The sequence below is a fragment of the Bos javanicus genome, chromosome 1 (genome assembly GCF_032452875.1).
Source record: "Bos javanicus breed banteng chromosome 1, ARS-OSU_banteng_1.0, whole genome shotgun sequence".
NCBI classification, from domain to species: Eukaryota; Metazoa; Chordata; class Mammalia; order Artiodactyla; family Bovidae; genus Bos; species Bos javanicus.
Window position 1 is genome coordinate 15837111 of NC_083868.1, and position 24158 is coordinate 15861268.

Below are 24158 nucleotides of genomic sequence, written 5' to 3' on the forward strand. Positions count from 1 at the left end.
TATGGCAAAAATCACTACAATATTGTAAAGTAATTACCCTCCAATTAAAATAAATAAATTAATTTTTAAAAAGAGATCATATTTCCTTAAAGAGATCAATTTAAAAATATCATTAAATAATAATAATTCAGGTAATGGTTCTAATTGTGTCTCTCCCAATAAACCTATTATATAGAAAGTATTCATTGTTATCCATAGTACATTTCTGTAAACTGTCTATGTCTGGAAAAAAACAAACAAACAAACAAACTCCCAGTGGATTCTGAAAGATTATTTCATGGGCACCTCCTCTGAAACTCTGACTGCTTCTCAAAAAGCCACTTTTTCAGGCAAAAGAAAGCAGGGGTAAAGATTAAGGGATAAATGGCAATGATAAAGAAGGGAGAATCATTCTACTTTTGACTGTAATAGAGTAACAAGAACCATAGTTATCCTCTCATTATAAACAACATGAACACTTGACACTGAGGTTAAATAACATTTTCAACCTTGGTCAACAGGTAGCATATGACAGTGACCTCTGAAGACCACCAGAACTTACTACCTGAAGACAGTTTCTAAGCTGCTATTCAAAGAAGAGGAACCCAAACAGAGCCAGACAGGGTCTCTGAAGTGTAGTGGAAGACAGAGTTCTCAGCTGGGGGAAATTAAAGTGACTAGAATTTACAGGTTTAAAAAAAAAAAAAAGAAGAAGAAGAAAAATGTTAGAAGAAGGCACAAGAGAGAACAGAAGAATTTGAAGAGGTTTCCCAATCAATCTTCTTAAAAATTTTTATTGGAATGTAGTTCATTTACAATGTCGTGGTACAGTGTATTCAAGTAAGGCTTCCCCAGATTAAGGAAAGAACCACTGGAATAAATAAAGCACAGTAATACCAGGAGCTCACCAAAGACCAGGAAGGATTTGCATTCCTGCCATCCAGAGTAGAAAGACCTCCTAAAACACAAGGTATTAAATTGCCTCCTTACAAGAATATTGCTTCAGTAATGAAGTCAATCTTATACTGAAATCTTATACTTATCTTGCTCTGTATCCATCTAAAAGAACTTAAAAGCAAATCTCAAGATCAACTTCTCCCAAGTAACTTAACTCCATCCAAAGCTAAAGTAAAAGAAAATGAAAATATCCAGCACTTGAAAATATAAAACTCTCTACCTGGAACCCGATAAAAATCAACAGGATAATAAATAGGTAGGAAAATATGACCTATAATAAGTAAAAAAAAAAATCAATTAGTATATAAGATTCAGAAAAGACACAGATGATACAGTTAGTAGACAAGATCATTTAAATAGCTTTTAAATACATTCTATATACTGAAGGAAGTCATACATGAGAGGAATGGAAAACAAACAAAAAAGGCCTCCAGCAAACTTACAGACATAAAAAGTAAAATGATGAAAAACACTCTGGTGCGTATATTAGACATACTAGACGTTACAAGTGGGTTCATTCTAAGGAATGCAAGGTTGTTTTAATATTTGAAAATCCATGGAATACACCAATTAGAACAGCTTACAATAAAAATCCATATGGTATTCTCAAAAGAAGAAACATTGGAGTGGAAATGAAGAAAGTGGTATTTAGAGTTTCTATTTTTATTCCCATTTTGGTTTTCATGTCCCCAAGTGCTTCTGGTTCTCTTTGTGAAAAATTCTTATTTTTCTTCAATGCTTGGTCTTAAATTACCTTCTTCACTGACTTCACTCACACTTCTTGAAAATAGTATCACTATGCAACAGGCAGTCTGGATTTTCCTCTCTGTGCCTCTGCCCTAATGCTTTTCGGAATTTTTTTCACAAAAAGAATGTGTATGTGAAAGTGTTAGTCACTTAGTGGTGTCCAACTCTTTGCAACCTCATGGACTGTAGCTGCCAGGCTCCTCTGTCCATGGGATAAGGATACTGGATTGGGTTGCCATACCCTCCTCCAGGGCATCTTCCCGATACAGGGATCGAACCCGTGTCTCTTGTGGCTCCTGCACTGCAGGTGGATTCCTTACCGCTGAACTTCCAGGGAAGCCCAAACATTTCTATATACACAGCTAAATATGTTGCCGTAAAAATGTCCCTGTGATACCAATTTTACCTCCTTTAACAATACTACCATATATTCCAATTCTCCCACTGTATAGTATATATCCAGCAAGTAGAATATCTATTGTTTTATTCCATTCAAATGATGAGACTAATGCCATATGAGAAAAAAATGGAGATGCAAAACTATGGAGTTAAGTTATCCAATTATAGTAGCTTCTGATTCATTCTAGACTGCATAATTATTATATTTTCACATACATATGAGAATTTTGAACTAATGGTAAACTTAAGAAAAAAATCTAAACCAAAAGGCAGTCTCTCCAGAAAGATAAAATGATGAGAATAAGATTCTAAAATGATATTTGTTCATTGTAATGAATGATCTAAGAGCTTTTCCTTGCTGTGGTTACATCTAATATTGACTGTTAAGGATACACATTAGAAATCAGAAGTCTCTGAGAAACATGATAATTATCTGGGGCGAATGTATTAATATTTGATGTGTAATAATTTAAAAAATATCAACAGTATATCAGAAAGGAATATTGCCTGCAAAGAAAATCTTAAAAAACCTGTCTGAAGAAATATCGTGTTTATTGCTACCTGCTATGTTAAATGGTTAAATAAAGATTTGAAACCTGAAGATAATATCAGTAAATGCTCAGAAAGTAAGGAAAAATAGTTTTGAATTTCAATTATTCTCCTTAAAATCTTATTTAAAACCTAATCCTTCTTATGGGCACTTTTGTCAACTTGAATATATTTTTCTAATTGTTTTCTTGAAGCTATTCTATAGTATATGATTTATAACATGATATTTATAGATTTGCTTCAGTAGTAACCTTAATTAATAGCTAATACATGTTTAAAATACTCCATTTTTAAACTTTCATTGTCTCCATTTTAACAGTGTGAGTCACAACCTAAAAGAATGGAATATTTTCGTATCTGTTCGATGTTAACTGAAATCAAATAACATTTAAAAATTCAGAAAATATACAAAAGTGAATTGTAAAACAACAGATTTAGAATAGAGAATTTATTCATTTGAACTTCTTTATATAACATTAAATTTATTATAATTTAGCTCTAGAAAGTTACATTCGTCTGTCATAATACGGTATGCAAACAAAACATACAATTATGTTTGTGTGGGTTAATTGCTCAGTTGTGTCTGACTCTTTGCAATCGCATGCACTGTTGCCCACTAGGCTCCTCTGTTCATGGGATTCTCCAGGCAAGAGTACTAGAGTTGGTAATCATTCCCTTCTTCAGGGATCTTCCCGACTCAAGGATTGAACCCAGGTCTCCCACATTGCAGGACAACTCTTTACTGTCTTAGCTACCAGGGACAGACAACAGTGGCATCTTACTAGATTTCCCACTTCTGGGTACTCTCTAGTAGTAACAGTAAAATGGCTCAGTCAGTCACAGGGCTCCTGGACCCATTTTAGCCAGAAACATGCCTGTTAGACAGACTGACCAGAGCTATGAAAGCAGCCTTTGACTTGTATTAAATCACTATGTTGCTCTCTTCAACAATTTAACCAACTGAACTGGAAACAAAAGCCTCATCATGTTTCAAATGAAATCAAAAAATAATGGTTTCCTTCCAGACAAAACGATAAGATTGTAAGTATTTTCCCAGAAGCCTGACCATGGATACAAGGCAAGGGAGTGTGGATACATAACCTACCTGTACCAGGAGATGGTGGGCTCAGGAGAGCCTGAGGCCCTGCAGGAAAATGTCATCTCTTCTCCTCTCTCTGCTGTGGCGTTAAAGGATTTCTGAGGCATTGTGATCAGCGGTGGTACTGAAAAACAGATGGACATAGATTAAATAGAGATAAAACACAGTTTACCAACACTACTGAGACTGTTTCACCATTGCCTTTTTTTTAAAGCTAAGCTTTAAAACTTGATAGCTCACCTCTGTACTTACATCAAGAGGACTGACTTGACTGCATAGAAAAATGACTTTAAAATCGCTAATCTGCCTTCTAATGTACAATAATTAGATAATTCACTGTAATGCTGTTTTACTATTTTTAATCTATCAAATGAGACTAAAAATAAATCAGACATTTTAGAAAAAAGTATATATATATGTATTTACATTTATATATACACATGCTTTTATGAACAATTACTTACAAAAAGACAGACAATACCACCCTGGCTTACATCAATACTGTAATATATTTGGAGCATAAATGGATTTCCTATTTGGGTTCTCATTGGTGTATATAATTCTATAAGCAATCATTCACAGCTTCAAGACAGGGCTTTCAAATTAAGTGTCAAACCATAATGTTCCCTCTGATTAACCACACTTTAAACAACTATAGAACTTTTTATGAACAGAGACTGCTTAATCCATAGAGAGTATGAAATAGATTTTCATGAACAATTCAATTTTAAAATTAAGCTTCCCCAATTTCTAACTAATTACATTGCAAAAACTGTATATGTTGCACATTTTGAACATGTTGAAACTGTTACTGAAATGCATTGTTTGCAATAAACAAATCAATGCCATCCATAACAGAAGCTAAATTTCAAAGTAAAACATAAATTTTATTTAATATACACTTTTATGATTTTAAATTAAATATGATGAAAAAATTCTAAAATTAATTATTTAGTATGTTTGATTTTTACTATCCAAACAACATGACCAGACAGGCATTTAAATGTGTGATGATAATTAAATATTTCTACAATAGCATTCAGGTCATCATTGATGCTACATTATTACAACTGATGACAGGGACAGGAACTGTTATATATCTTAGTAATTATGCACATTAAATCAAATTTCTGCCTTTATGAATTTAAATACAAGGTGCATGACCTGACATGCTGTCTGTAAACTAACATAAAAATTACTAGCATTAAAATAAGATGGATTTTTTTTTTTTCAGATGTTAACTCTGCATTTTAAGTCATTGAGATTTGACTTTTTGTACTCTGTTTTCTTCTCTTATAATTATGGGAGAAAACAGTTTAATGAACATGAATTGCTTTTCCTTTTGTGATTTATAAATGTAGTGGCAAGGGCACTATATTTTTATTGTAACAATAAAGATTTTTAGCCCTTAAAGAATTACGATGAAAACGAACTCTTTAATACAAATTCTCTCTATAGTAAAGTATTTATGTAGATAGAAACATTTTCAAATGAAGAATCATATTTTAGTTCTTGTCCAGTTACTGTTACTAGTCTAAACAATTTATTTATTCTTTATCATAACCTTCTTATCTATAAAGTCAACTGTATATGCTGGATGATCTCTCAGAATTAACACATCTTAATCTCTGTGTTTTATGATATATTAACTCCATTAATGATACATGTGTTCTTATTTGTAGTGCTGCTGCTGCTGCTGCTGCTAGGTCGCTTCAGTCGTGTCCGACTCTGTGCGACCCCATAGACGGCAGCCCACCAGGCTCCCCCATCCCTGGGATTCTCCAGGCAAGAACACTGGAGTGGGTTGCCATTTCCTTCTCCAATGAGTGAAAGTGAAAAGTGAAAGTGAAGTCACTCAGTCGTGTCCGACTCTTAGCGACCCCATGGACTGCAGCCCACCAGGCTTCTCCATCCATGGGATTTTCCAGGCAAGCGTACTGGAGTGGGGTGGCATTGCCTTCTCCTATTTGTAGTGAAGATTAGCAGAAAAATATTAACATTGCATATTTAGATATTTTGAGGAACTCTGAAGAATAATTCTGGAACTATTTGGAAGAAAAACATGCAATAAAATCTGCAGAGGTTTTTACTAGCTCAGATGCCAAGATATTCTGGTAGTCTGTTAGCTCCTGTTTGGACTGCACAGCATTTTTATGCATACTAACTTATGCTTCTGAATTCACTGTTGAGCTGGATTAAATACTTTTAAAAGAGAAAACATTATATTTCATATGAATTTATTTTTTCCTTACAAGTTCAGCACCTACACTATTTTAACTTTTTTAAAATGTCTTTTTTGGCATAGGACCACATATGAAAAATTCAGTTTTAATAACTTTACAAAGATTTATTTTCTGTATCTGTTAAGTACCTGGAGAAGAGCATGGCAACCCACTCCAATATTCAAGTCTGGAGAAGTCCATGGACAGAGTTGCCAGGCAGGCCCTGTTCATGGGGTTGCAAAGAGTCGGACACAACCAGGTGACAAATAAACACACGGATCCATCAGGTAGTCAATTCTTTCTAAGTTTCTCTGTTCACACTTTAGCTTCAAGAAACATGGGACAGGGAGGGAGGAGGGAGGAGGGTTCAGAATGGGGAACACGTGTATACCTGTGGTGATTCATGTTGATATATGGCAAAACCAATACAATATTGTAAAGTTAATAAATAAAATAAAAAAAGAAACATTGGAATGTGTAGAGAAATAGCTCTACAACCTATGTGCATGTAGGCTTTAATTCACCTTAACATTACAATTTCCCTCATTGGCTGCTTATGTATCAAAGATATCATTAATTTGATATCTCAATTCCCCTTCATCAACAGAAGAATCCAGCTAGTCTAGTCCACTCTTCTGTGTCTTGCAGTCTTTGTCTCCACCCACTTTCCCTCAAGTACTTTTGGAAGATAAAGAATATGGTATTAACTGTGAAATATTTTTATAGTCCTAGTTAACCAATACAATAATTTCTCCAATTTTATTCAGGATAAAGATAACAAACTTCACTCTACCACTGTGAGGATACCAACTCTTTTCTAACTTATTGATTATTTGGGTATGTTCTAAATATGTTTTATCAAATCTATTCACATGTACATGCTCCATCTGGCAGAGGACTAGTATCTTAAGACTCAGCCTTTTCTAAATTACCTTTTCTTGTTCATAATTTTTAAGGTTCCGTGACACTTAGACACTCACACAAGAGAGTACTTGGGAAAGACAGTAGAGGAGGAAGCAATAGACATCTGTCTCCACACCTACACAACAACTGCACTAGCAGGATCTTTCTGATGTAACTATCTTGGAACTGCCATGTCTACTGAATGCTTGCAACTTCTAGACAAAGAGATGGAAGGTAATTCTTGGTTAACATTGATCAATTTCTGTTATACGGGTACAGAAACAGCTACCTATCACCCTTCCCATCTGAGGCAGGCAACTGTACACACATTTCTGGCATAAGTTGCACATAAAAAGCCAGGATAGGAAAAAAGAAAATCAAGGATCTGTGCACTAATCCCTGACTGAGGCTTTTGATCACAGGTGAAGATATAAAGAGGCAGTGGCCATTGTTATTAAACCTCCCACAATTGTGAAATCCTGGGATTTAATTAACTGGCATCCTTTAATTCCTCGCTTTTCTTTTCTTTTTAAATTCCTTTGCAGTGGGTGCCAATTCACTTCAGTTCAGTTCGGTTCAGTCACTCAGTCGTGTCCAACTCTTTGTGACCCCATGACCCATAGCATACCAGGCCTCCCTGTCCATCACCAACTCCTGGAGTTTACCCAAACTCATGTCCATTAAGTTGGTAATGTCATTCAACCACCTCATCCTCTGCTGTCCCCTTCTCTTCCTGCCCTCAAACTTTCCCAACATCAGGGTCTTTTCAGATGAGTCAGCCCTTCGCATCAGGTGGCAAAAGTATTGGAGTTTCACCTTTTCAACATCAGTCCTTTCAATGAACACCCAGGACTGATCTCCTTTAGAATGGACTGACTGGATCTCCTTGCAGTGCAAGGGACTCTCAAGAGTCTTCCCCAGCACCACAATTCAAAAGCATCAATTCTTCGACACTCAGCTTTCTTTATAATCCAACTCTCACACCCATACATGACTACTGGAAAAACCATAGCCTTGACTAGACAGACCTTTGTTGACAAAGTAATGTTTCTACTTTTTAATATGCTGTCTAGGTTGGTCATATGCAACTCTTTGTGACCCTATGGACAGTAGCCCATCAGGCTCCACAGTCTATGGGATTCTCCAGGCAAAACCTAGAGTGGACTGCCATGCCCTCCTCCAAGGGATCTTCCCATGTCTCTTATGCTTCTTGCATTGATAGGAAGGTTCTTTACCACAAGCAGCACCTGGCCAGATAGTAAAGACTGGGACAATCAAAAACAACTCCATATAATGGACATATTAGAAAGTGACCATGCACGTTGGTGGCTTAGATGGTAAAAAATCTGCTTGCAGTGCAGGAGACCCATGTTCAATCCCTGGGTTGGGAAGATCCCCTGGAAAAGGAAATGGCAACCGACTCCAGTATTCTTGCCTGGAGAATTCCAAGGACAGAGGAGCCTGGAGGGCTACAATCCATTGGGTCATAAAGATTTGGGCACGAATGAATGAGTAACACTTTCAAGCATGTTCAGGGAAAGGTGCAGGCTAAGAAAATACCAGAGGTTTCCTTCAATTTATCTCAGTTTGATCTTTGTTTGATCAGGAACACACTTTGATAATAATAACAACAAAGAATCAGTCACAGTAAACCCTGTGATTGAGAAAGAATCTGATTTCCATGTGCTGTGTTAAGTCACTTCAGTCATGTCTGACTCTTTATGACTCAATTAATTATAGCTCGCCAGGCTCCTCTGTCCATGCGATTCTCCAGGCAAGAGTATTGGAGTGGTTTGTCATGCCCTTCTCCAGGGGATCTTCCCAACCCACAGATTGAATCCACTTATCTTACATTTCCTGTGTTGGCAGGCAGGTTCTTTACCACCAGTTCCACCATAGTAAATATTTATTATTCAAATGTCCAATTTCCAGCAAAAATATCACAAGGCAGGCAAAGAAATAAGAAAGTATAGCACATTAAAAGGAAAAATTAAATCAATAGAAACTGTCCCTGAAAAAGACCTGAGGGCAGATATATTGATAGACTTTCAAACAACCATCTTAATGATGCTCAAATAACTATAGGAAGAATTAGAGAAACTGAAGAAAACATTGTATGAAGAAAATGGAAATGCCTATAAAGATATAGAAAACCTCTTAAAAGTGGACTACAAGAAATACTGAAACTTAAAATGACAATCACTGAAATAAAAGACTCAATCAGATCAGATCAGATCAGATCAGTCATTCAGTTGTGTCCGATTCTTTGCGACCCCATGAATCGCAGCATGCCAGGTCTCCCTGTCCGTCACCAACTCCCAGAGTTCACTGAGACTCACGTCCATCGAGTCAGTGATGCCATCCAGCCATCTCATCCTCTGTCGTCCCCTACTCCTCCTGCCCCCAATCCCTCCCAGCATCAGAGTCTTTTCCAATGAGTCAACTCTTCACATGAGGTGGCCAAAGTACTGGAGTTTCAGCTTTAGCATCATTCCTTCCAAAGAAATCCCAGGGCTGATCTCCTTCAGAATGGACTGGTTGGATCTCACTGGAGTCCAAGGGACTCTCAAGAGTCTTCTCCAACACAACAGTTCAAAAGCATCAAAAACTTTTGATGGAAAAACCATAGCCTTGACTAGACAAACTTTTGTTGGCAAAGTAATGTCTCTGCTTTTGAATATGCTATCTAGGTTGGTCATAACTTTCCTTCCAAGGAGTAAGCGTCTTTTAATTTCATGGCTGCAGTCACCATCTATAGTGATTTTGGAGCCCAGAGACATAAAGTCTGACACTGTTTCCACTGTTTCCCCATCTATTTCCCATGAAGTGGTGGGACTGGATGCCATGATCTTCGTTTTCTGAATTTTGGTTTTTCCTGTGGTCATGTATGGATGTGAGAGTTGGACTGTGAAGAAGGTTGAGTGCCAAAGAATTGTTGAGCTTTAAGCCAACTTTTTCACTCTCCACTTTCACTTTCATCAAGAGGCTTTTTAGTTCCTCTTCACTTTCTGCCATAAGGGTGGTGTCATCTGCATATCTGAGGTTATTGATATTTCTCCTGGCAATCTTGATTCCAGTTTGTGTTTCTTCCAGTCCAGCATTTCTCATGATGTACTCTGCATATAAGTTAAATAAACAGGGTGACAATATACAGCCTTGACGAACTCCTTTTCCTATTTGGAACCAGTCTGTTGTTCCATGCCCAGTCCTAACTGTTGCTTCCTGACCTACATACAAATTTCTCAAGATGCAGATCAAGTGGTCTGGTATTCCCATCTCTTGAAGAATTTTCCACAGTTTATTGTGATCCACACAGTCCAAGGCTTTGGCATAGTCAATAAAGCAGAGGTACATGTTTTTCTGGAACTCGCTTGCTTTTTCTATGATCCAGCAGATGTTGGCAATTTGATCTCTGGATCCTCTGCCTTTTCTAAAACCAGCTTGAACATCAGGAAGTTCATGGTTCACATATTGCTGAAGCCTGGCTTGGAGAATTTTGAGCAGTACTTTACTAGCGTGTGAGAGGAGTGCAATTGTGTGGTAGTTTGAGCATTCTTTGGCATTGCCTTTCTTTGGGATTGGAATGAAAACTGACCTTTTCCAGTCCTGTGGCCACGGCTGAGTTTTCCAAATTTGCTGGCATATTGAGCGCAGCACTTTCACAGCATCATCTTTCAGGATTTGGAATAGCTCAACTGGAATTCTATCACCTCCACTAGCTTTGTTCGTAGTGATGCTTTCTAAGGCCCACTTGACTTTACATTCCAGGATGTCTGGCTCTAGGTCAGTGATCACATCATCGTGATTATCTTGGTCGTGAAGATCTTTTTTGTACAGTTTTTCTGTGTATTCTTGCCATCTCTTCTTAATATCTTCTGCTTCTGTTAGGTCCATACCATTTCTGTCCTTTATCGAGCCCATCTTTGCATGAAATGTTCCTTTGGTATCTCTGATTTTCTTGAAGAGATCACTAGTCTTTCACATTCTGTTGTTTTCCTCTATTCCTTTGCATTGATCATTGAAGAAGGCTTTCTTATCTCTTCTTGCTATTCTTTGGAACTCTGCATTCTGATGTTTATATCTTTCCTTTTCTCCTTTGCTTTTTGCTTCTCTTCTTTTCACAGCTATTTGTAAGGCCTCCCCAGACAGCCATTTTGCTTTTTTGCATTTCTTTTCTATGGGAATGGTCTTGATCCCTGTCTCCTGTACAATGTCATGAACCTCATTCCATAGTTCATCAGGCACTCTATCTATCAGATCTAGGCCCTTAAAACTATTTCTCACTTCTACTGTATAATCATAAGGGAGTTGATTTAGATCATACCTGAATGGTCTAGTGGTTTTCCCTACTTTCTTCAATTTAAGTCTGAATTTGGCAATACGGAGTTCATGGTTTAGCCACAGTCAGCTCCTGGTCTTGTTTTTGCTGACTGTATAGAGCTTCTCCATCTTTGGCTGCAAAGAATATAAACAATCTGATTTCGGTGTTGACCATCTGGTGATGTCCATGTATAGAATCTTCTCTTGTGTTGTTGGAAGAGGGTGTTTGTTATGACCAGTGCATTTTCTTGGCAAAACTCTATGAGTCTTTGCCCTGCTTCATTCTGTATTCCAAGGCCAAATTTGCCTGGTACTCCAGGTGTTTCTTGACTTCCTACTTTTGCATTCCAGTCCCCTATAATGAAAAGGACATCTTTTTTGGGTGTTTGTTCTAAAAGGTCTTGTAGGTCTTTATAGAACCGTTCAGCTTCTTCAGAGTTACTGGTTGGGGCATAGACTTGGATTACTGTGATATTGAATGGTTTCCCTTGGAAACGAACAGAGATCATTCTGTCATTTTTGATATTGCATCCAAGTACTGCATTTTGAACTCTTTTGTTGACCATGATGGCCACTCCATTTCTTCTGAGAGATTCCTGCCCGCAGTAGTAGATACAATGGTCATCTGAGTTAAATTCACCCATTCCAGTCCATTTCAATTCGCTGATTCCTAGAATGTTGACATTCACTCTTGTCATCTCTTGTTTGCCCACTTTCAATTTGCCTTGTTTCATGGACCTGACATTCCAGGTTCCTATGCAATATTGCTCTTTACAGCATCGGACCTTGCTTCTATCACTAGTCACATCCACAGCTGGGTATTGTTTTTGCTTTGGCTCCAACCCTTCATTCTTTCTGGAGTTATCTCTCCACTGATCTCCAGTAGCACAGTATGAAAAGATTCAATAGAGGGATTCAAAGGCAAATGGGAGTAAACAGAAGAATCAGTGAATATAAAATAATGTAATGAAAGTTCTTGAATATGAGCAACAGAAAGACAAAAGGTTGAAGAAAAGTGTTTACAACTGAAGAGCCTGGTGGGACATAACCAAGTAAACCAACAATCACGTGGTAGGAGTCTCAGAAGGGAAGTGGGAGAAAAAGGGACACACTGAATATTTGAAGGAATAATGGCTTAAAACTTTAGCCATGAGTATAAAACTAAGATGAATTCAAAGAGGACCAGGACAAGATTCATTATAATGGAATTTTCAAAAGGCAAAGAGAAAATCTTAGAAAGCAATAAGAGAGGAGTGACTCATTACATACAAGGGATCCTCAATAATTATCAGCAGATTTTGCATCTAAAACTTTGGAGGACAGATGGTAGTGGGTGGATGTATTTGAAGTGCTAAAAGGAAAAAAAAAATCTGTCAACCAAGAAATCTAGATCCTGGAAAACTTTCTTTCAACAGTGAGGGAGAAATCAAGACATTCCAGATAAGCAAAAGCCGAGGGAGTTTGTTACTACTAGACCTGCCTTGCAAGAAATGCTGAAGGGAATCCTGCAAGTTGAAACAGAAGGACACTAGAAAGCAATTCAAAGACATATGAAGAAATGAAGAACTCAATAAAAGTAGACATACAGGCAATAAAAAAGCTAGTACTATTCTAATGGAAGATTGTGACTGTACTTTTTTTTCTATAAGACTTAAGAGACTAATACATTTTTTAAAAATATTAATATAATTCTAACAGTGTTTTATAACTGGATTTTTTCAGTTCCTCTTTTGGGACACAAAAGATATAAAGATATATTTTTTGATATCAGCAACCAAAAAGAATAGGGTTGAGCTGTAAAGGAGCAGATTTTATGTTATTGAAGTTAAGCTGCCATAAATTTAAGTTAGAGTGTTATAACTTTAGGACATTAAGTGCAGTATCATCAATAACCATAAAGAAAACAGATACAAAATATATACAAAAGGAAATGAAAAAGCCATTTTAAAATTTCACTATAGAAAACAATTAAACAAGAAGACAGTAATGTAGGAAACAAGAGAAGAAAATTATAAGACATTCAGGAAACAAATAAAAAAATACTAAATTTCTTCCATCCCCATCAATAATTATTTTAAATGTAAATGTATTAAACTCTCCAATAAACATACAGAGATTGGCAGAATGGCTAAAAACTGATAAAGTTATGCCCGAACTATAAGAGATTCAGTGTCAATATGAAGACACAAATAGACTAAGTCAACAGAGATAGACATGATAGCCATAAAGAGCAGGGATGACTACCCAAATAAACAAAATAGACTTTAAATAAATTTGCTTTCTAAGAATATGTCCATTTCTTCCCAGTTTTCCATTCTATTGGCATATACCTGCTCATAGCAGTCTCTTATGATCCTTTGTATTTCTGTGTTGTCTGTTGTAACATTTACTTTTTCATTTCTACTTTTATTGAGTCTTTTTTTTTTCTTGATGAGGCTAGTTAATGATTTCCAAATTTTGTTTATCTTCTCAAAGTACCATCTTTTGATTTTATTGATCTTTGCTATGTCTCCTTCATTTCTTTTTTATGTATTTCTGCTATTATTTTCATGATTTCTTTCTTTCTACTACCTTTTTTTTTGTTGTTCTTTTTGTTTTACTTGCTTTAGCAGTAAAGTTAGATTGTTTAATTGATGGCTCTCTTGTTTCTTAATGTGAGCTTGTATTGATATGAACTTCAATCTTAGCACTACTTTTACTGTATCTCATAAATTTTTAGTTTTAATTGTCATTTGTTTCTAGGCATATTGTGATTTCTTTTTTGATTTCTTCAGTGATCTGTTGGTTATTTAGAAGTGTGCTGTTTAGCCTCCATCTGTTTGTGTTTTTTATAGTTTTTTTCTCCTGCAGTTGATATCTAGTCTTACAGCATTGTGATCAGAAGAGATGCTTGAATTGATTTCAACTTTAAAAAATTTACTAAGGCTTGATGTGTGGCCCAAGATCTGATATAACCTGAAGAATGTTTCATGTACACTTGAGAATAAATTAAATATATTGTTTATAGGTGAAATGCCCTTTAACAAAATTTAACATACATGCTTGATAAAATCTCTCTAGAAAGTAGGTATCGAAGGAACATACTTCAACATAATAAATGCTATATATGACAAAGCCACAGCAAACATTATTATCAATGTCAAAGAACTGAAAGCATTTCCTCTAAAATCAGGAACAAGATAAGGGTGTCCACACTCACCATTATTACTGAACAGTTTTGGAAGTCCTAGCCTCAGCAAACAGGAAAAAAAAAAAAAAACATGCTCTTTGCAGATTCTCTACACAGAAAACCCTAAATATGCCACCAGAAAATTATTAGAGCTAATCAATGAATATAGTTAAGTGACAGAATATAAAATTAATACACAGGAATCCCTTGCATTCCTGTACACTAATAATGAAAAAATCAAAAAGAGAAATTAAGGAAACAATCCCATTCACCATTGCAAAAAAAGAATAAAATAATTAGTTATAAATTTACATAAAGAGACAAAAGACCTGTGTGCAGAAAACTATAAGACACTGACTAAAGAATCAAAAATGACACAAACAGATGGAGAGATATACTATGTTTTTGGATTGGAAGAATCAATATAGTGAAGATGACTATACTACCCAAAGCAACCTGTAGATTCAATGCAAACCTTACCAAAATACCAATGGTATTTTTCACAGAACTAGAATAAATAATTTAACAATTTTAATGGAAGCACAAAAGATCTTGTATAGCCAGAGTAATCTTGATAAAGAAGAGTAGAACTATTGGAATAAGCCTTCCTGATTTCAGATGATACTACAAAGCTAGTCACCAAGACAGTATGGTACTGGCACAAAGACAGAAATATAGACCAATAGAACAAGATAGAAAGTCCAGAGATAAATCCATGCACCTAAAGACAGCTTATCCTAGACAAAGGACGCAAAAACATACAATGGAGAAAGACAGTCCCTTCAACAAGTTATGCTGAGAAAACTGGTCAACTACAAGTAAAACAACAAAAACAGAACACTTCCTAACAACATACACCAAAATAAATTCAAAATGGATTAAAGACCTAAATATAAAACCAGAAACTATAAAGCTCTTAGAGAAAAACAAAGGCAGAATAAATCAGAGCAAGATCCAATATGGAACTCTTAGAGTAACAGAAATAAAAACAAATGGGACCTAATTAAACTTAAACGTGTTTGTAAATGAATAAAGCTAAAAGCAAAGTGAAAAGAAAATCCTCAAAATGGGAGAACATAACAGCAAATGAAACAACTGACAAAGAATTTATCTCCAAAACATATAAGCTCATGCAGCTCAATTCCAGAAAAAAAAAAGAAACAAATAAAAAAGTGGGCAGGAAACCCACACAGATATTTCTTCAAATAAAACATAAACACATACCAAGATGGTCAACATCACTCACTATTAGAGAAATGCAAATCAAAACTACAATGAGGTCTTATCGTGCACTGGCCAGAATGGCCATCATGAAAAAGTCTACAAACCATAAATGCTGGATAGCATGTGGAAAAAAGAGAATACTCTTATATTGCTGGGAATGCAAACTGATTAAAGCACTATGGAGAACAGTATGGAGATTCTTAAAAAACTAGAAATAAAAATACCATATGACCCATCAATTCCACTACTGGGCATATGCCCTGAGGAAACATAATTTAAAAAAACCCATATACCCAATGTTCACTGCATCACTATTTACAATAGCTAGGACAAAGAGGCAACCATTGACAGATGAATGGATAAGGAAGCTGAGGTACATATACACAATGGAATATTACTCTGCTATAAAAAGGAATATATTTGAATCAGCTCTAATTAGGTAGATGAACCTAGAGCCGATTATACAGAGTGAAGTAAGTTAGAAAGATAAAGACAAATATTGTATAGTAAGTCATGTATATGGAATCTAGAAAGGTAGTATCAGTTATCTATGGGTAGGGCAGCAAAGGAGACACAGACATAAAGAAGAGACTTCTGAACATAGTAGGGGAAGGAAAGGGTGGTATGATTTGAGAGAATAGCACTGAAACATAAAAATTACTATATGTAACATAGATAACCAGTGTCTGGTTTATGAGGCAGAGAACCCAAAGCCAGTGCTCTGTGACAACCTAAAGAGATGTGGTGGAGAGAGAGGTGCGAGGGGAGTTCAAGAGGGAGGGGACACATGTATACATATACTCAATTCATGTTGATGTATGGCAAAAACCGTCACAATGTTATAAAGAGACTATCCCCCAGTATGGACTTAACAGAAGAAGAAGATATTAAGAAGAGGTGCCAAGAATCCACAGAACTGAATGATAAAGGCCTTAATGACCCAGATAACCATGATGGTGTCCTCACTCATCTACAGTCAGACATCCTAGAGTATGAAATCAAGTGTGCCTTAGGAAGCATCACACTTGATGCTAGGAACATCACATTTAATGCTAGGAACAAAGCTAGTGGATGCAGTGGAATTCCAGCTGAGCTGTTGCAAATCCTAAAAGAAGATGCTGTGAAAGTGCTACACTGAATATCCCAGCAAATTTGGAAATCTCAGTAAGTGACCACAAGACTGGAAAAGATCAGCTTCATTCCAATCCCAAAGATGGGCAATGTCAAAGAATGCTCAAACTCCCACATAATTGTACTCATTTCACATGCTTGCAACATGATGCTTAAAATCCTTTAAGTTACAATTCAGCAGTACCTGGACTGAGAAATTCTAGATGTACAAGCTCGATATAGAAAAGGCAGAGGAACCAGAGACCAAATTGCCAACATTTGTTGAATCATAGAAAAAGCAAGGGAACTCAGAAATACACCTATTTCTGCTTCATTGACTACGCTGAAGCCTTTGACTGTCTGGATCACAACAAACTGGAAAATTTTTAAAGAGATGGAAATACCAGACCATCTTATTTCTCTCCTGAGAAACCTCAATGCAAGTCAAGAAGCAACAGTTAGAACTGGATATGGAACAACAGACTGGTTCAAAATTGGGAAAGGAGTATGTCAAGGCTGTATGTTGTCGTCCTGCTTATTTAACTTATATGCATTTTATGCAAAAACAATATTGAACACATTACTCAAGAGCATACAGGACATTTTCCAGGATAGCCCATATGTTGTACCACAAAAAAATCTTAAACTAAGAGAATAGAACATAAGAATAAACTCAATCTAAGCTAGTAGAAGAAAGTTAATAATAAGGATTAGAATAAAAAAATTTTAAAACAGAGAATACAAAAATAGATAATATTAATGAAATCAAAAGTTGGTTGACTATTAAAATCAACAAAATTGAGAAAATTTTAGCTTAGGTGGACTAGTACAAAAGATAAAACTCAAAAGATTAAAATCAGAAATGAAAATGACATTATGAACAATTCTGGAGTACATCAAGGCTGTATATTGTCACCCTGCTTATTTAACTTATATGCAGAGGACATCATGAGAAACGCTGGGCTAGAAAGAAGCACAAGCTGGAATCAAGATTGCCAAGAGAAATATTAATAACCTCAGAGATGCAGATGACACAACCCTTGTGGCAGAAAGTGAAGAGGAACTCAAAAGCCTCTTGAAAGTTAAAGAGGAGAGTGAAAAAGTTGGCTTAAAGCTCAACATTCAGAAAACGAAGATCATGGCATTTGGTCCCATCATTTCATGGGAAATACATGGGGAAACAGTGGAAACAGTGTCAGACTTTATTTTTCTGGGCTCCAAAATCACTGCAGATGGAGATTGCAGCCATGAAATTAAAAGATGCTACTCTTTGGAAGAAAGTCATGACCAACCGAGGTAGCATAATGGAGAACAGAGATATTACTTTGTGAACAAAGGTCCATCTAGTCAAGGCTATTGTTTTTCCAGTGGTCATGTATGGATGTGAGAGTTGGACTGGGAAGAAAGCTAAGCGCCGAAGAATTGATGCTTTTGAACTGTGGTGTTGGAGAAGACTCTTGAGAGTCCTTTGGATTGCAAGGAGATCCAACCCGTCCATCCTAAAGGAGATGATTCCTGGGTGTTCAATGGAAGGACTGATGCAGAAGCTGAAACTCCAATAATTTGGCTACCCCATGCAAAGAGTTGACTCATTGGAAAAGACCTTGATGCTGGGAGGGATTGGGGGCAGGAGGAGAAGGTGACAACAGAGGATGAGATGGCTGGATGGCATCACTGTATCGATGGACGTGAGTCTGAGAGAACTCCGGGAGTTGGTGATGGACAAGGAGTCCTGGCATGCGTGATTCATGGGGTCTCAAAGAGTCGGACACAACTGAGTGACTGAACTGAACTGAATTCAGAGACTATTACTACTACTATACAAACAGGTGAACTGGAACATAGTACTTAATTTTTATACTAAAGTTAATCCCAAATAGATCAAAAACTAACGTTATAACATAAAAGTATAAAATGTTTAGAAGAAACTTGAAAGAAACGTCGTTGTAACTTGGGGTCAGAAGATGATGTCTTACACATGGCATCAAAGACAGATGTTCTTGAATCCTATAACTGAGACCCAGTGCAGTAAAAAAAAAAAAAAAAAAAAAAGAATAAATACTTAAAAACTACTCCAAAATCTACATAAGGCAGAAATAGAAGAAAAGGTGAACAAAGCACAGATAAGAAAAACATAAAACAAATAACACGACTTAAATCCAGCTAAGTCAATAAGATATTTCACGTAAATTATTTAAATATTTCAATACAAAGGCAGTTGCGACCTTGGCATAAGTTCTCTTGGAGGAGGTCGTCATCAACCCCACCACAGAGCCACCAAGCAGATGACCCACAAACTGGAGAACAATTATACCAAAGAAGTTCTTGCACTGTTGCAAAAGTTCAAGGACCTACAACAGCTTTCCCAACCTGGGGATCCAGAAAACAGACTGAGAGCTCCCAAGGAATTTGATGTTGAAGGCCAGTGGGATTTGATTACAGAACTTCCACAGGACTGGGGAAACAGGCTCTTGGCATCAAAAAAAAAAAAAAAAACGTGTATGTACCAGGGCCCAGGAGAAAGGAGCAGTGACCCCACAAGAGACTGAGCCAGATGTGTGTGAGTGTCCAGGAGTGTCCTGTGGAGGTGTGGGTCGACAGTGACATGCTGAGTGGTCAGGGGCACTGACTACAACAGTCATGGGAAGCCCAGCATGCTGGCATATGTCCTTTGGAAGGAGGCTGCAATTATGGCCATTACAGCCATTACCCCTACCTCAGGCCAAACTACAAGGAGGAAACAAAGCCCTTCCCAACAACAGAAAATTAGATTAAGGATTTACTCAGCATGGTCCTGCCTATCAGAACAAGATCCAGCTTCCCCCACAGCCAGTCCCTTCTTCAGGGAGCTTCCAGAAGTTTCATATCCTTCAGAGGGCAGACAGAATGAAAACCACAATTACAGAAAATGAACCAAACTGATCACATGGATCACAGCCTTGTTTAACTCAATGAAACTATGAGACATGCCATGTAGGGCCTCCCAAGATTGACGAGTTGTGGTGGAGAGTTCTGACAAAACCTGGTCTACAGGAGAAGCAAATGGCAAACCATTTCAGTATTCTTGCCTTGAGAACTTCATGAAGAGTATGAAAAAGCAAAAAGACATGGCACTGAAAGATGAATTCCCCAGGTCGATAGGTGCTCAATATGCTACTGGAGAAGAGTGAAGAATAAGCTCCAGAAAGAATGAAGAGGCTGAGTCAAAGCGAAAAATATGCCCCATTGTGGATGTGACTGGTGATGGAAGTAAAGTCGATACTGTAAAGAACAACACTGCATAGGAACCTGGAACGTTAGGTCCATGAATCCAAGGTATATTGGAAGTGGTCAAACAATAGACAGCAAGAGTGAACATCAACATTTTAGGAAGCAGTGAAACAAAATGGACTGGAAAGGGTGTATTTATTTCATATGACCATTATATTTACTACTGTGGGCAAGAATCCCTTAGAAGAAATGGAGTAGCCATCATAGTCAACAAGAGAGTCCAAAATGCAGTACTTTGTTGCAATCTCAAAACGACAGAATGATCTCTATTCATTTCCAAGGCAAACCATTCAATAGCACTGTAATCCAAGACTATGCCCCAACAAGTAATGCTGAAGAAGCTGAACAGTTTTATGAAGACCTAGAAGACCTTCTAGAACTAATACCAAAAAAAAGATGCGCTTTTCATCAAAGGGGACAGGAGTGCAAAAGTCAGAAGTCAAGAGATACATAGAGTATAGATAAGTTTGGCCTTGGAGTATACTGGCAAACAGCAAACACCCTCTTCCAACAACATAAAAGATTACTCTACACATGGACATCACTGGATGGTCATTACCAAAATCAGACTGATGATATTCTTTGCAGCCAACAATGGAGAATCTCTGTACAGTCAGTAAAATAAGCCTGGAAGCTGACTGTGACTCAGATCATGAATGCCTTATTGCAAAATTCAGACTTAAATTGAAGAAAGTAGGGAAAACCTCTAGGCCATTCAGACATGACCTAAATCAAATCCTTTACAATTATGCAGTGGAAGTGACAAATAGATTCTAGGGATTAGATATTATAGAGTGCTTGAAGATCTATGGACAGAGGTTCATAACATTGTATAGGAAGTGATGATCAAAACCATTACCAATAAGCAATACACAAAGGCAAAATGGTTGTCTGAGGAGGCCTTACAGATAGCTGTGAAAAGAAGAGATTCAAAAGGCAAAGGAGAAAAAGAATGATATATCTACCTGAATGCAGAGTTCCAAAGAATAGCAAGGAGAGAAAAGAAAGCCTTCCTAAGTGAAAAATGCAAAGAAATGGAGGAAATTAAAAGAATGGGAAAGAATAGAGATCTCTTCAAGAAAATTAGAGATACCAAGGTAACATTTCATGCAAAGATAAGCATAATTAAGGACAAAAACGGTATGGATGTAACAGAAGCAAAATAAAAAGAGATGGCAAAATTAAGCAAAATTAAGAGATGGCAAGAATAAACTTAAGAACTATACAAAAAAAGATCATAACGACACAGATAATTATGATGGTGAGATCACTCACCTGGAACCAGACATCCTGGAATGCAAAGTCAAGTGGGCCATAGGAAGCATCACAACAAACAAAGCTAGTGGAGGAGATAGAATTCCTGTTGAGCTATTTCAAATCCTAAAAGATGATGCTGTGAAAGTGCTGCACTCAATATGCCAGCAAATTTGGAAAACTTAGCATGGCCATGGGACTAGAAAAGGTCAGTTTTCATTCCAATCCCCAAGAAAGGCAATGCCAAAAACTGTTCAAACTACCGCACAATTGCACTCAACTCACACACTAGCAAAGTAATGCTCAAAATTCTCCAAACCAGGCTTCAACAGTATTTACTGTGAATTTCCAGATGTTCAAGCTGGATTTATAAAAAGCAAAGGAACCAGAGATCAAATTGGCAACATCCATTGGATCATCAGAAAAGCAAGAGAGTTCCTGAAAAACATTTATTTCTGCTTTATTAACTACACCAAACCCTTTGACTGTGTGTATCAGAACACAGTGGAAAATTCTTTAAGAGATTGCAATACCAGACTACCTTACCTGACTCCATAGAAATCTGTATGCAGGTCAAGAATCAACAGTTAGAACTGGACATGGAACAACAGACTGCTTCCAAATAGGGAAATGAGTACGTCATGGCTGTATATTGTCACCCTGCTTATTTAACTTATATGAAGAGTACATGTGAAATGCAGGAGACCTTGGTTCGATCCATGGTTTAGAAAGACCCCCTGGAGAAGGGCAAGGCTACCCACTCCAGTAATCTGGCTTGGAGAAATCCATGGACTGTATAGTCCATGGGGTCACAAAGAGTCAGACAAGGCTGAGTGACTTTCACTATCAGGAATCCCATGGTGGGAGAATGGGCATGTATTAAAACAAGAGAAGTAATTCTAATCCTCTTTTTAATGCATTTACCCATTTTCTTTGTGTGTGTATGGGTATGTATGTGTAGTATAATTATCCAGTAAACAGATTCAGAAATGTATAGAAAAGATGGCCAGCAAATTAAGCGAGTTAATAGAACTGTCATGAGGTATAATAATAAAATCAAGGTAGCCATTGGGAGGTTAATGAAAAGTAAGGTTTTAGGCATTTGGAAAGCTTACTTGAAGATTCAGTTATGAGCAGGTATAAGTACATTGAAAAAATATTGAAGAGAAACCAGTAGTACATCAATGTTTGGTACATAAGTGAAATCAGTGATTAGAAAGAGGATATGAAGTCATGTGGCAATATTTCTCTCAAATTATCAACCAGACCTACTTGTGAATTAACCCACATTCTCATCCAATTTTGATTCATTTCTTCCAGGCTCAGCATAAAATATCCTCTTTATATTGAAAGTAAATCTTTCTTACAAATGTCCTAACACTGCAGTCACTTCCTCTGTTCTTTAACTCAACTTTGCAATTTTTTCTATTTAATAGTTGATTCGAATAAGCTGAGGTAATAGGTGCTGTTCCTTCAATACTCTTCTTATTCAAGTGACTGTACATGAACGTTTATTCATTAAGTCATTGCAGCCTAAATGTTACCCAAACCACGCAAATGCTATTGTTTACCATAATGTCTTTTGTAAACTCATAATTGCCAAATTCATCATATATGTTTCAGTTCAGTCCTTATTGATCACTTCTGCTTGCATTTATTACTTTGGAAGCCTAGCATCCACAATAAAATCTTTGAATTAAGCCTTTATTGCTCTTATCTCTGTGACACACTTGGAAACACAGTACTTTGTTTCAAACCTTATTGATTATATATCCCTCTGCATTTCTTTGTGTTTTAGCACAGGCTCTACTTACCACTGACTTTAACTCATCCCCTCTCCCTGCCTCCATCCTTCTCTTTTTAGGTTTCCTGCTTCTAAATGGCAGCTCATCTTTGTCTCAAAGAAGAAAGTCCATAGCCCTTCATGATCTGGTCCCTTCTGCTTTGCATCTACATCTCCACCTAAATTCCAAACCATCTGATTAATACCACCATCACTTTCTCCCCAAGATATCAAATCCAGTAAGAATTAAGCTCTTAGTTCTTCTTTCACATCCTAAGCTCTTTTTGTTTTGCCAGGTGATATTTTGTCTGCAATATATTTCCTATATTTGTTCTACAAAATGATACTTTTTAATAATTAAATGTACTTATTTTTAATTGAAGAATAATTGGTCTACAATATTGTGTTGATTTCTGCTAATCATCAATACAAATTAGCCATAAGTATACCTATATCCCCTTCATCTTGAACCTCCCTCTCACCTCCCACCCCATCCCACCCCTCTAGGTTGTCACAGAACCCTGGTTTGAGTTCCCTGAGCCACACAGCAAATTCCCACTTGCTACATATTTTACATACAGTAGTTTTTCATCAACAGATTTATCCAAAATACCAAGTCTCTTCTTGAGCTACGGTAGGTGCCCCTTCTTATAAAACAGGCTGTTAAAAATGCACTTATTGGAGAGAACAAGATGGTGGAGGAGTAGGTGGATATGGAGTACATCTGTCTCCATTAATACACCAGGAATACACCTTCAGACACAGAAGTGCATGCAGAACACCAGCTGAGAGTGGACAGGAGTACCTGTCCACGAGTAAAAAGAACCATGCAAAACTCAGTAGTAGGAAGGAACTAGAGAGAAAAACAGGAGTGTTACTAGGACTGGACTTGCCCTTGGTGGGTGGGGGAACTGAAACAGGGGTCTGATCCCCACATTGGGGTAATTGTCTGAGTCAGAGGAGAAACAGGGCTGAAAGTGAAACAGCTGATCTGTAGCAGCCTAAATGGTATGAGAATCAGACAGTCCTTGCCATAGCCATACATTACCCCAGACAGGGACACAGGTCCCCTAGGAGGCACAGTGGCTGGGAGCTGGAGCTTAGGGATTGTGGAGCAATCCCAGGGCGAGGGCTGCTGTTGACTGCAGAGAGAGAGACTGAGGGGATGTGAGG

The 24158-nt window shown here is 37.1% G+C and overlaps 1 protein-coding gene across 2 annotated transcripts in view; it reads right to left on the reverse strand.

Annotated features, from left to right (window-relative positions):
• NCAM2 (neural cell adhesion molecule 2) overlaps positions 1–24158 on the reverse strand; it is a 562754-nt gene that overhangs the window by 183652 nt on the left and 354944 nt on the right. For both annotated transcript variants that reach the window (XM_061425859.1, XM_061425935.1), the window contains exon 6: positions 3737–3854. In XM_061425859.1, the coding sequence (XP_061281843.1) occupies positions 3737–3854 (118 nt within the window). The remainder of the gene's footprint in view (positions 1–3736; positions 3855–24158) is intronic.